Below are 14504 nucleotides of genomic sequence, written 5' to 3'. Positions count from 1 at the left end.
CCATCACCTAAGTAAAAATCCATTTTACGAAAACAGGTACTCACTCTATTTTGATATTTAACCTAAAGAAAACACAACAGAGCAAAGATAAATTCCTCCACAGGTTTATATCCACGTGTCTTTCAGGACTCTGATTTTTTCCCCCATTCAAGCTTTTGTGACCGCCCATGCAAAGGGAGCGCTCAGGCTAGACGCCCTAAGAGCAAGGGTTTGCTTAATGAAGGTGCGGAGTCCGCTGCCCAGCAGTGGCCATCCGAACAGAGCCCAGGCCGCAGAAGCCCACCCCAAACCTTTCTACCTTCACTCGCTTCCCGAGAGGTCCTCGCAGTCCCGGTCCAGCGAGGAGACAGCTGTATCCCCCTGACTCTGGACCGCGGATCACACACAGTGGCAAACAAAACCCGGTCAGCGATCTGCAGTAGGAGCCGCGCACCGGCCCCTGCACGAGGCAGCTACCTGATGCGGTCGCTGGTCCCGCTGTAGCCCCAGCGGCTCTCCACCTGCTGGAACCTGTTGATGCAGCACTCCTTGCCCCGCAGGCAGCACCGCGGCCGGTCGATGTATTCCACCCGGGGCTTAGGATTGACAGTGAAATGAAGAAAGAGATTGACCACTTCGCGGTCGGACAGAATCCCAGACTGAGCGGGACCTGCAGAGAGAAAGACAGAGCCTCAGGAAAAGCGCCTGGACTTCAATTCCTAACCCTCTAATACTTCACATGACAACGTGAATTCAAATCTAGAGAACGTAAAGTAACAGAGAAGTAGAGACATTCTGGTTATGTATTCGAAGATTTCTAAATGCGCTTGAGGTTACTCTAGTGGAACATAACCGTTAATAGCGCTCCCTCTCTAATAAATAAATAAATCTTTAAAAACAACAACAAACAAAATCTTCCACAAAGAACTCTAGATCCTCACTGGTGAATTTTCCTAAACACTTAAGGAAAAAAAAAACCACCAATCCTACACAAACTCTTAAACACTGAAAAAAGAAACATCCGTAACTTTTGTATGCGACCAGTAGAAACTTGGTAATCAAAATTCCACAATTTCATTCCAAGAAAGGAAAGTTATAGACTAATTTCTCTGATGAAGTAGCCATAAAAATATTTTTAAAAGTTTAGCAAATTAGGGGTGCCTGAGTGGCGCAGTGGATTAAGCTTCTGCCTTCGGCTCAGGTCATGATCCTGGGGTCCTGGGATTAGCTCCTGGGATTGAGCATCGTGCTCTCTGCTCAGCAGGGAGCCTGCTTCCCTTCCTCTCTCTCTCTCTGCCTGCCTCTCTGCCTACTTGTGATCTCTGTCAAATAAATAAATAAAATCTATTTTTTAAGACGTTTAGCAAATTGGATTCGGTAACAGGATAAAGAATGACAACTAAGTCTGGCTTATATAAGGAATCCAAAGTAGGTTTAATTTGGAAAAACAAGTGGAGTTCACCGTATTAAAAAAATACAGCAAAGAGCATCTCTCTGCTTGCTAGACGGAATGCTGCCCAACTCATGCATTGTTTAATAAAGTCAATTCCATATTTGAAAAAACAAAAATAAAGGGAGGAACTACTCTATCACTATCTGAAAAGAATAGAAGCAGCTAATAAATGATAAAACTCTCAGCAGACTAGAAATATTATAAAATATAAGTATGAGTGACAAGTAATATTATAAAAATGTCAATTATCTCCACACCAATCTACAGATTCAACACAATTCCAATCAAAATCCCATGATTTTGCGGGGGGAGGGGTGGAAACTGACAAGCTGAGTAAAAAATTTATTTATACAAAAATGCAAAAAGACAAAAAATAGCCAACATAATCTTGAAGAAGAATAAAGCTGGAGAATTTTCACCACCAGATGTCAAGATCTGGTGTAAAACTATGTAGAACTGGTCAAGAATAAACAAATGTAACAGTGGAACAGAGCACACACTCCAGAAACAGATTAATTCAAACAAAATCACCTGATTTACAACAAAGTTGGCCCTGCAATGGATGGGGCAAGGGTAGTTTTTTAATATGTAGTTACATGGGGAAAAATGAACCTTAACTTCTACCTTATACCATACACGTGCGTGAGAAAATAATACCAAAAAAAACCCCAAATCCAATTGGTTTACCGATCTAAATGTTAAATGTGAAACATTAAAACTTCTTTAAGAGAAATTAAGAGAGAGGGAGGAGTCAAGATGGCGGAGAAGTAGCAAGCTGAGACTGCTTCAGCTAGCCGGAGATCAGCTAGATAGCTTATCTAAAGATTGCAAACACCTGAAAATCCATCGGCAGATCGAAGAGAAGAAGAACAGCAATTCTGGAAACAGAAAAACAACCACTTTCTGAAAGGTAGGACCAGCGGAGAAGTGAATCCAAAGCGACGGGAAGATAGACCCCGGGGGGAGGGGCCGGCTCCCGGCAAGCGGCGGAGCAACCGCGCACAAAATCAGGACTTTTAAAAGTCTGTTCCGCTGAGGGACATCGCTCCAGAGGCTAAACCGGGGCGAAGCCCACGCGGGGTCAGCGTGGCCTCAGGTCCCGCAGGGTCACAGAAGGATCGGGGGTGTCTGAGTGTCGCAGAGCTTGCGGGTATTGGAACGGGAAAGCCGGCTACAGAGACAGAGCCGACAGTAAGCTCGCAGCTCGGTGTTACCTTGAACCGGTCGCAGGCTCGGTGAGCTCGGAGCGCGGCCGGAGGTCAGGCAGACGGGAGTAACTGGGCGCTGTTCTCTGAGGGCGCACTGAGGAGTGGGGCCCTGGGCTCTCGGCTCCTCCGGGCCGGAGACCAGGAGGCCGCCATTTGTATTCCCGTCCTCTGGAACTCTACGGAAAGCGCTCAGGGAACAAAAGCTCCTGAAAGCAAACCCGAGCGGATTACTCACCCCGGCCCCGGGTAAGGGCGGTGTAATTCCGCCTGGGGCAAAGACACTTGAGAATCACTACACCAGGCCCCTCCCCCAGAAGATCAACAAGAAATCCAGCCGAGACCAAGTTCACCTACCAAGGAGTGCGGTTTCAATACCAAGGAGAGCAGCAGAATTCCAGAGGAGGAGAAAGCCAAGCACGGAACTCATGGCTTTTTTCCTGTGATTTTTTTTAGTCTTGCAGTTAATTTAATTTTTTCTTTTTCATTTTTTTTTTTTTTCTTTTTTCTCGCCTTCGGGTAAAATTTTTTTTTTTTTAACTGTTACCTTTTTCTTTTTTAACGATTTTTTACTAGTTTATCTAATATATATATATATTTTTTTACATTTTTCTTAGGTGTTTTCTTTTTTAAAAAAAAAATTCTTTTCTTTTCTTTTCTTTTTTTTTTTTTTTTTCTTTTTTCTTTCTTCCTTTTTGAACCTCTTTTTATCCCCTTTCTCCCCACTCACGATTTTGGATCTCTTCTAATTTGGCTAAAGCATATTTTCCTGGGGTTGTTGCCACCCTTTTAGTATTTTACTTGCCCCTTCATTTACTCTTATCTGGACAAAATGACAAGACGTAAAAATTCACCACAAAAAAAAGAACAAGAGGCAGTACCGAAGGCTAGGGACCTAATCAATACAGACATCGGTAATATGTCAGATCTAGAGTTCAGAATGACAATTCTCAAGGTTCTAGCCGGGCTCGAAAAAGGCATGGAAGATATTAGAGAAACCCTCTCGAGAGATATAAAAGCCCTTTCTGGAGAAATAAAAGAACTAAAATCTAACCAAGTTGAAATCAAAAAAGCTATTAATGAGGTGCAATCAAAAATGGAGGCTCTCACTGCTAGGATAAATGAGGCAGAAGAAAGAATTAGTGATATAGAAGACCAAATGACAGAGAATAAAGAAGCTGATCAAAAGAGGGACAAACAGCTACTGGACCACGAGGGGAGAATTCGAGAAATAAGTGACACCATAAGACGAAACAACATTAGAATAATTGGGATTCCAGAAGAAGAAGAAAGTGAGAGGGGAGCAGAAGGTATACTGGAGAGAATTATTGGGGAGAATTTCCCCAATATGGCAAAGGGAACAAGCATCAAAATTCAGGAGGTTCAGAGAATGCCCCTCAAAATCAATAAGAATAGGCCCACACCCCGTCACATAATAGTAAAATTTACAAGTCTCAATGACAAAGAGAAAATCCTGAAAGCAGCCCGGGAAAAGAAGTCTGTAACATACAATGGTAAAAATATTAGATTGGCAGCTGACTTATCCACAGAGACCTGGCAGGCCAGAAAGAGCTGGCATGATATTTTCAGAGCACTAAACGAGAAAAACATGCAGCCAAGAATACTATATCCAGCTAGGCTATCATTGAAAATAGAAGGAGAGATTAAAAGCTTCCAGGACAAACAACAACTGAAAGAATTTGCAAATACCAAACCAGCTCTACAGGAAATATTGAAAGGGGTCCTCTAAGCAAAGAGAGAGCCTACAAGTGGTAGATCAGAAAGGAACAGAGACCATATACAGTAACAGTCACCTTACAGGCAATACAATGGCACTAAATTCATATCTCTCAATAGTTACCCTGAATGTGAATGGGCTAAATGCCCCTGTCAAAAGACACAGGGTATCAGAATGGATAAAAAAACAAAACCCATCTATATGTTGCCTCCAAGAAACACATTTTAAGCCCGAAGACACCTCCAGATTTAAAGTGAGGGGGTGGAAAAGAATTTACCATGCTAATGGACATCAGAAGAAAGCAGGAGTGGCAATCCTTATATCAGATCAATTAGATTTTAAGCCAAAGACTGTAATAAGAGATGAGGAAGGACACTATATCATACTCAAAGGGTCTGTCCAACAAGAAGATTTAACAATTTTAAATATCTATGCCCCCAACGTGGGAGCAGCCAACTATATAAACCAATTAATAACAAAATCAAAGAAACACATAAACAACAATACAATAATAGTAGGGGACTTTAACATTCCCCTCACTGAAATGGACAGGTCATCCAAGCAAAAGATCAGCAAGGAAATAAAGGCCTTAAATGACACACTGGACCAGATGGACATCACAGATATATTCAGAATATTTCATCCCAAAGCAACAGAATACACATTCTTCTCTAGTGCACATGGAACATTCTCCAGAATAGATCACATCCTCGGTCCTAAATCAGGACTCAACCGGTATCAAAAGATTGGGATCATTCCCTGCATATTTTCAGACCACAATGCTCTAAAGCTAGAACTCAACCACAAAAGGAAGTTTGGAAAGAACCCAAATACATGGAGACTAAACAGTATCCTTCTAAAGAATGAATGGGTCAACCGGGAAATTAAAGAAGAATTGAAAAAAATCATGGAAACAAATGATAATGAAAATACAACGGTTCAAAATCTGTGGGACACAACAAAGGCAGTCCTGAGAGGAAAATATATAGCGGTACAAGCCTTTCTCAAGAAACAAGAAAGGTCTCAGGTACACAACCTAACCCTACACCTAAAGGAGCTGGAGAAAGAACAAGAAAGAAACCCTAAGCCCAGCAGGAGAAGAGAAATCATAAAGATCAGAGCAGAAATCAATGAAATAGAAACCAAAAAAACAATAGAACAAATCAACGAAACTAGGAGCTGGTTCTTTGAAAGAATTAATAAAATTGATAAACCCCTGGCCCGACTTATCAAAAAGAAAAGAGAAAAGACCCAAATAAATAAAATCATGAATGAAAGAGGAGAGATCACAACTAACACCAAGGAAATACAAACTATTATAAGAACATACTATGAGCAACTCTACGGCAATAAATTTGACAATCTGGAAGAAATGGATGCATTCCTAGAAACATATAAACTACCACAACTGAACCATGAAGAAATAGAAAGCCTGAACAGACCCATAACCAGTAAGGAGATTGAAACAGTCATTAAAAATCTCCAAACAAACAAAAGCCCAGGGCCAGACGGCTTCCCGGGGGAATTCTACCAAACATTTAAAGAAGAACTAATTCCTATTCTCCTGAAACTGTTCCAAAAAATAGAAATGGAAGGAAAACTTCCAAACTCATTTTATGAGGCCAGCATCACCTTGATCCCAAAACCAGACAAGGATCCCACCAAAAAAGAGAGCTATAGACCGATATCCTTGATGAACACAGATGCGAAAATACTCAACAAAATACTAGCCAATCGGATTCAACAGTACATTAAAAAGATTATTCACCACGACCAAGTGGGATTTATTCCAGGGCTGCAAGGTTGGTTCAACATCCGCAAATCAGTCAATGTGATACAACACATCAATAAAAGTAAGAACAAGAACCATATGATACTCTCAATAGATGCTGAAAAAGCATTTGACAAAGTACAACATCCCTTCCTGATCAAAACTCTTCAAAGTGTAGGGATAGAGGGCACATACCTCAATATCATCAAAGCCATCTATGAAAAACCCACCGCAAATATCATTCTCAATGGAGAAAAACTGAAAGCTTTTCCGCTAAGGTCAGGAACACGGCAGGGATGTCCATTATCACCACTGCTATTCAACATCGTACTAGAGGTCCTAGCCTCAGCAATCAGACAACAAAAGGAAATTAAAGGCATCCAAATCGGCAAAGAAGAAGTCAAATTATCACTCTTCGCAGATGATATGATACTATATGTGGAAAACCCAAAAGACTCCACTCCAAAACTGCTAGAACTTATACAGGAATTCAGTAAAGTGTCAGGATATAAAATCAATGCACAGAAATCAGTTGCATTTCTCTACACCAACAGCAAGACAGAAGAAAGAGATATTAAGGAGTCAATCCCATTTACAATTGCATCCAAAACCATAAGATACCTAGGAATAAACCTAACCAAAGAGACACAGAATCTATACTCAGAAAACTATAAAGTACTCATGAAAGAAATTGAGGAAGACACAAAGAAATGGAAAAATGTTCCATGCTCCTGGATTGGAAGAATAAATATTGTGAAAATGTCTATGCTACCTAAAGCAATCTACACATTTAATGCAATTCCTATCAAAGTACCATCCATCTTTTTCAAAGAAATGGAACAAATAATTCTAAAATTTATATGGAACCAGAAAAGACCTCGAATAGCCAAAGGGATATTGAAAAAGAAAGCCAACGTTGGTGGCATCACAATTCCGGACTTCAAGCTCTATTACAAAGCTGTCATCATCAAGACAGCATGGTACTGGCACAAAAACAGACACATAGATCAATGGAACAGAATAGAGAGCCCAGAAATAGACCCTCAACTCTATGGTCAACTAATCTTCGACAAAGCAGGAAAGAATGTCCAATGGAAAAAAGACAGCCTTTTCAATAAATGGTGCTGGGAAAATTGGACAGCCACATGCAGAAAAATGAAATTGGACCATTTCCTTACACCACACACAAAAATAGACTCAAAATGGATGAAGGACCTCAATGTACGAAAGGAATCCATCAAAATCCTTGAGGAGAACACGGGCAGCAACCTCTTCGACCTCTGCCGCAGCAACATCTTCCTAGGAACAACGCAAAAGGCAAGGGAAGCAAGGGAAAAAATGAACTACTGGGATTTCATCAAGATCAAAAGCTTTTGCACAGCAAAGGAAACAGTTAACAAAATCAAAAGACAACTGACAGAATGGGAGAAGATATTTGCAAACGACATATCAGATAAAGGACTAGTGTCCAGAATCTATAAAGAACTTAGCAAACTCAACACCCAAAGAACAAATAATCCAATCAAGAAATGGGCAGAAGACATGAACAGACATTTCTGCAAAGAAGACATCCAGATGGCGAACAGACACATGAAAAAGTGCTCCATATCACTCGGCATCAGGGAAATACAAATCAAAACCACAATGAGATATCACCTCACACCAGTCAGAATGGCTAAAATCAACAAGTCAGGAAATGACAGATGCTGGCGAGGATGCGGAGAAAGGGGAACCCTCCTACACTGTTGGTGGGAATGCAAGCTGGTGCAGCCACTCTGGAAAACAGCATGGAGGTTCCTCAAAATGTTGAAAATAGAACTGCCCTATGACCCAGCAATTGCACTATTGGGTATTTACCCTAAAGATACAAATGTAGTGATCCAAAGGGACACATGCACCCGAATGTTTATAGCAGCAATGTCCACAATAGCCAAACTATGGAAAGAACCTAGATGTCCATCAACAGATGAATGGATCAAGAAGATGTGGTATATATACACAATGGAATACTATGCAGCCATCAAAAGAAATGAAATCTTGCCATTTGCAACAACATGGATGGAACTAGAGCGTATCATGCTTAGCGAAATAAGTCAAGCAGAGAAAGACAACTATCATATGATCTCCCTGATATGAGGAAGTGGTGATGCAACATGGAGGCTTAAGTGGGTAGAAGAATAAATGAAACAAGATGGGATTGGGAGGGAGACAAACCATAATTGACTCTTAATCTCACAAAACAAACTGAGGGTTGCCGGGGGGAGGGGGTTGGGGAGAAGGGGGTGGGATTATGGACATTGGGGAGGGTATGTGATTTGGTGAGTGCTGTGAAGTGTGTAAACCTGGTGATTCACAGACCTGGGGATAAAAATATATGTATATAAAAAATATATGTTTATAAAAAATAAAAAATTAAAAAAAAAAAAAAAAAAAGAAATTAAGAGAGTATTTTAATAACCTTGAGGCTGGCAAATTTCTTAAAGACAAAGAAAGCCTTCACCTTAATAAAAAGATTGATAAATGAACTTTATTAAAATTAAGATTTTCTATTTATCAAAAGCCAAGACAGAGAAGCAACCCAAGTACCATCAACAGACAAAAAGATAAAGAAGATGCGGTATATATTACAAGAGAATACTACTCAGCCGTAAAGAATGAATCTCGCCGGTCTGCAACAACATGGACGGAGCTAGAGGGCATGAGACTAAGTGAAATAAGTCAAACAAAAACAAATACCATATGATTTCACTTATGTAATTTCACTCTTAAAATGACTAGCAAACAGGGGCTTGCGTAGCTCAGTTGGTTGAACGACTGCTTTCAGCTCAGGTCATGATCCGGGAGCCCTGGGATCAAGTCCCACGTCAGGCTCCCAGCTCCATGGGGAGTCTGCTTCTCCCTCTGACCTTCTCCCCTCTCATGCTCTCTCAGTCTCTCTCTCTCTCTCTCTCTCATAAATAAATAAAAATCTTAAAAAAAAAAAAAGCAAACAAAAATAAACAGGCTCTTTTTCTGTTTCAAAGATTTATTGATTTGAGAGAGGAAAGAGAGTGAGCGAGAGAGAGCACTTAACTGACTGAGCCACCCAGGTGCCCCCGATCGACGCTTCTGATGTTAACCTAGCGAGGAGTCTGCTGCTCTCCCTCTCTCTCTCCCCCCACCTCCCCACTGCCTGTGTGCACGTACGTGCTCTCTCTCTCTCAAAGAAATAAATATCTGCGAGGATGTGGATCAAGGGGAGCCCTCTGGCACTGCTGGTGGGCAAACTGATACAACCACTCCGGAAAATAGTATGAAGGTTCCTCGAAAAGTTAAAAACAGAACTCCCCTACAGTCCAGCAAATCACACTAACTGGGTATTTACCCAAAGAATGAAAACCACTGACTTAAATGGACAGATGCACCCGGTGTATACAGGAACATTACCCTACGACAGCCAAAACACACAAGCAGCCCAGAGACCATAAACTGATGAATGGATAGACGATGTGGTGCGTGTGCGCATGTGCACACACACACAGAGGAATATGACTCAGCCATAAAAAAGAATGAAATCTTTCCATTTGCAATGACCTTGATGGAGCTAGAGAGTATAGCACTAAGAGCAGTCAGTCAGAAAAGACAATTACCTGATAATTTCACTCACATGTGGAATTTAAGAAACAAAACAAATGATCATGGGGGTAAATAAAAGAAAGAGACAGACCAAAAAACAGACCCTCAGAACTGATCGTTACCAGAGGAAAGGCAGGACAAACAGGTGATGGGGATTAAGGAGTGCATTTGGGGTGATAAGCACCAGGTGTTTAAAATAAAAACTAAAAAAGTTCAAAAACAGACAAAACTAATTTACAGGCGCCAGAAAAACTAATTTACAGGCCCCTCCTTTGGGAGGGAGAGCAGGGACCTGGAGGACCACGACGAAGGCTTCTCGGTACTGGTAATAAATGACAAACTGATAGCAAGTGTGGTTCTGCAGGTGTGTTCACTTTATTATGTGGCTGTTACACCTCAATAAAAAAGTCTGCAGAAAGAAAAAACATTGATTCCAACAAAAACAAATTCAGAGAAAATTAGAACATTTATGATAAATCAACAAGAAAAATTTGAATACCCAACAGAAAAAACAAAAGTCACAAATGTTAAGAAAAAATACAAATGGCCAGTAAATAAAAATATAGTTTTAAACAGTAATGAAATTTCCTTTTTCCTTTAAATCAACCTGGCCATGACTTAAAAGCAGATAATACTCAATGTCAATATGGATAAGAAGAATGGGTCACAGAACGAAGATTCAAAACATATGTATGCATATATATACACATACATACATATATATGTATTTATTTATAAGATATTTCTTTTTTTTTTTTTTTTTTAAGATTATACTTATTTGACAGATCACAAGTAGTCAGAGAGGCAGGCAGAGGGGGAGAGGGAGGCAGGCTCCCTGCTGAGCAGAGAGCCCAATGCGGGGCTCCATCCCAGGACCCTGAGATCATGACCTGAGCTGAAGACAGAGGCTTTAACCCACTGAGCCACCCAGGCACCCCGTATTAATAAGATATTTATTTCTTTTATAAAGAGAGAGCGAGCACGTGCACACAGGCAGTGGGGAGGCCAGGAGCGAGAGATCGAGAGAGCAGCAGACTCCTCGCTGAGCAGGAAACCCTAATCAGGGCTTGATCTCAGGACCCAGAGATCATGACCTGAGCTGAAGGCAGACACTTAAGCCCCCCAGGCACCCCTGGGTCTCTCTGATTTTACATCAGAAGCGTCGATCAGGGGCACCTGGGTGGCTCAGTCAGTTAAGTGTCTTGCCTTCGGCTCAGGTCATGATCCTGGGATCCTGGGATAGAGTCCTGAGAGTGTGGGCTCCCTGCTCAGTGGGCAGCCTTGCTTCTCCCTCTCCCTCTGCCCCTCTTGCCCCCCCACCGCTCCCCTGTTCATATTTGCTTGCTTTTTCTCTCTCCATGCTCTTTCTCCCTCTAATAAATAAAATCTTTAAAAAAAAAAGCAGCATTGATCTTAAGAATCAGAAAGATCTATCATTATAACCTTGAGCAAGGCACTTAATACCTTTCAGATTCAGTTCTCTAATCCATAAAAATATGATTTTTATATATACTCATAGTATTTTAAAATTATAACCTATATTCACTCATACATGTGGAATCTAAAAAATAAAAACATATGGATAAACAAAAAACCAGGATCAGACCCATAAATACAGAGAACAAACTGGTGGTTGCCAGACGGGTGGGTGGGGAGCGGGGGACGGGCAAATGCGTGAAGGCGAGGGGGAGTCCCGGCTTCCAGTTATGGGATGAAGAAGTCACAGGAACAAAAGGTTCAGCATAGGGAATGCAGTCAATGCCGCTGTCATAGTGCTGCGTGGTGACAGACGGTGGCTACACTGTGGAGAGCACATGGGCCTTGCTGAACAGAATCACCCTGTTGTGCACCTGAAACTAACGGTAACCTGCGTGCAACTCCACTCGGAGGGGGGAAAAAAAGAACCCAATGCACATATCAAAATAAATAACGTATAATGTTATCTTGAAGGGCTCTCAGGAAAAGTAAATGAAATCACACACGCTCACACTCATATATCATGGGACTAGAACTCCTAAATACCAGCTGTTTCTCCTCTAGCACACAAAGGCTGGCTGACGGCTAGTTGCACACAGATTCTGGCCAGGGTGTCGCCCTACCTGCTGCAAACTCCTCAATGGTCATCAGCGGAAACCGGATCAAGGACAGTGCTTTTCCTAGAACTTTCTGTTTGTTTCCAAAAGTCACAGGCAACTGTTGTCTTTGACATTCCGCTTCTGCCCATCGCACAACAGCTCCGAAAAGTCGACTTTCTCTAATACTAAGTGTGTCTCTCTCGAGAACTGCACAGAGTGTGTCTAGAAGTAAAATACAAAAATAAAGCGAATTAGGAATATTTTGCTTTTTAACAAAACAATACCAACAGACAGGCTTACATTAAGTTTTCAAATTTCAATAAAAAACAGGCTAGAGATTTAAAACTATAGACTCTATATAGAAAAACATTGAAGAATGAGAGGAATTAAACAGCAAAGTTTTCTTTTAAAAAAAACTGTTATAAGGTTAACAACTCCTTATCATACAAGGCAACTCAGGTGTAGTATCTCCTTGTGTATCCGTGCCATTTATCAAGGAAACCCCAATATCCAGATAAGATTAACAGTCAGTCAGTCAGAGAAAGTGGCTTCAAGTTAGTAACATACATAAATTCACAAAGCCTACAGAACCATTTACCCATTCCCCAAAGACTTCCCATTAGGTACTCTTTATGTGTCAGGCACTGTCCTAGATGAGGAGGATACGTCACTGAGTAAATCTGCCTTCATGGCACTTAGATTCTAATGGGGGTAAATGTTATGATGTTAGATGACAAGTGTAGGACAAGAGCAGAGTAAGGGGAACCGTAAGTACTGTTTAAAATAGGATGGCTTGGGTGGCTCACGTGAGCTAGTAAGATTTGATCTGGGGGTGGGGTGGGGTTGAGTCAGCCAAACAGAGGCCTAGCCAGGAGTACCAGGACTGCCTGTACAAAGGCCCATATATGAACTTGTGCCTTGCAAGTGTGAGGACCAACCAGGAAGCCAGCGTGGCCAGACTGCAGTGAGCAAGAGGGAAAAAGTGGTCAGTGATGAGGCCACAAATGGGGAGCAATGAGGTATAGTCCTACAGTACCCTACAGATCATCTGACTTTTACTCTGCGTGGGAAGGGGAACCAAACCCCTAGAGGATTTGGGGCTGTGACATTCTATGTTGTAAAAGGACCACGCTGGCGGCCGTGTTGAGAAGAGACTCTAGTGGAGGCAGAGTGGAAATGAGATCAGTTAGCAGGCTCCTGCTCTGAGCCAGGTCAGAGGCGATGACGGCCAGGACCAGCAGGAAGAGGTGAAAACGATCGGCTTCGGGATGCATTCAGGAGGATGACTCAGTGTGATGTCCTCACAGACTGAATACAGAGGGTGACGGAGAGGGGCAAGGATAACTCCGGCCTCAGAGTCTACGCCACGGACGGATGGCAGCAGCATCGACTGAGACGGGAAAGCCTGTGAAGGAGGTAGTGAGGGACGGTGAGAGCTGTGATCTGGAGTTAATCCAGGACATCTTGAGTCTGAACTCCCTATCTCATGTCCAAGTACAAATGTCATGCCTGGAACTCAGGCCTTCACTTGGAATCCTCCTTCTTTTATCAGAGGCAAAACTTAAAAACAAAACAAAACAAAACAAAAAAAACAACTCAGCTTCTCTACAGTAGACCAGAAGCAGCAGTCCAGAGAGGGCGCCTTGGAGGCCAGCAGACTACAGTAAAGTGATAGGCTGCCCACAAACAGGGGCTGAGAAGAGAGGAAATCTGGAAAGTAGATGCAGGTGTCTGAAAAGCACTAGAGTCAAGAGTCTTTCATACAAAGAGAAAGATTAAAAAACAAACACAGGGGCAGCTGGGTGGCTCAGCTGGTTGGGCATCCTACCCTTGGCTTCAACTCAGGTCAAGAGCTCGGGGTCATGGGATTCGAGCCCTGAGTCAGGCTCGTGCTCAGTGGGGAGTCTGCTTGAGGATTCTCTCCGGCTCCCTCTGCCCTCCGTCTGCACTCACCACCTCCCCACTCCAAAATAAATTAATAAATAAATCGTTAAAAACAAAAGTACACAAACAAAAAAACACTTCAGAATCCTGAAGGCTTCACTATACAATAACTGATATTCATAATAATGAGCACGAATAATCACAAAATTCAAATAAAAAGGAAGATGCCAATACAGTAAAAATCTAAAGACATTAAATATGCTTAAATTACCCAGTATTACACATCTAAGAAAATTTTATCTTAAAAAAATTGCATTCTGTAACGGTCTACACACTCAATCTCTGGTCGGTATCAAACCACAGCTATCATGCCAGCAAAGACGTCTCAGTCCCCAGAACACAGCAGGGGCCCAATAATATGTTAAAAATGAATAGGTTATACATGTATTTTTTTAAATGACATTTTTCCTTCTTTTGTAGCTGAGCAGATGAATATAAATTAAGGCTCCATAAAAATTTTTCACAGGTAAATGAATGTAAACCCTTATGCCTCGATACTTAAAGGATTAGGAATATACACTCACCATAACTTATCACTCGTGGGAAAACTGGATCTACTAATCTCTATGCTGTATGCTGACAAGCTTCAGCAAAGATAAACACAAAAACTTAAATTATCAGCAGGGGAAAAAACAGTGCATTATACTGCCTTTAGCATAATGCAAATTTGCTTTTTTCTCCTATCAGTGTGATATACTGTCTTCTTCCCTTAGCAAACAGCAGT

At 41.7% G+C, this 14504-nt stretch overlaps 1 protein-coding gene across 2 annotated transcripts in view; it reads right to left on the bottom strand.

Annotated features, from left to right (window-relative positions):
• Positions 1-14504, bottom strand: part of BTBD1 (BTB domain containing 1) — a 46229-nt gene that overhangs the window by 11372 nt on the left and 20353 nt on the right. For both annotated transcript variants that reach the window (XM_059179877.1, XM_059179876.1), the window contains exons 4-5: positions 11861-12058; positions 457-649 (exon numbers count right to left, since the gene is read on the bottom strand). In XM_059179877.1, the coding sequence (XP_059035860.1) occupies positions 457-649; positions 11861-12058 (391 nt within the window). The remainder of the gene's footprint in view (positions 1-456; positions 650-11860; positions 12059-14504) is intronic.

This window comes from Mustela lutreola, chromosome 7 (genome assembly GCF_030435805.1).
Source record: "Mustela lutreola isolate mMusLut2 chromosome 7, mMusLut2.pri, whole genome shotgun sequence".
NCBI classification, from domain to species: Eukaryota; Metazoa; Chordata; class Mammalia; order Carnivora; family Mustelidae; genus Mustela; species Mustela lutreola.
Note: the sequence above shows the minus strand (reverse complement) of the source record. Positions and strands in the feature narration are given on the sequence as shown.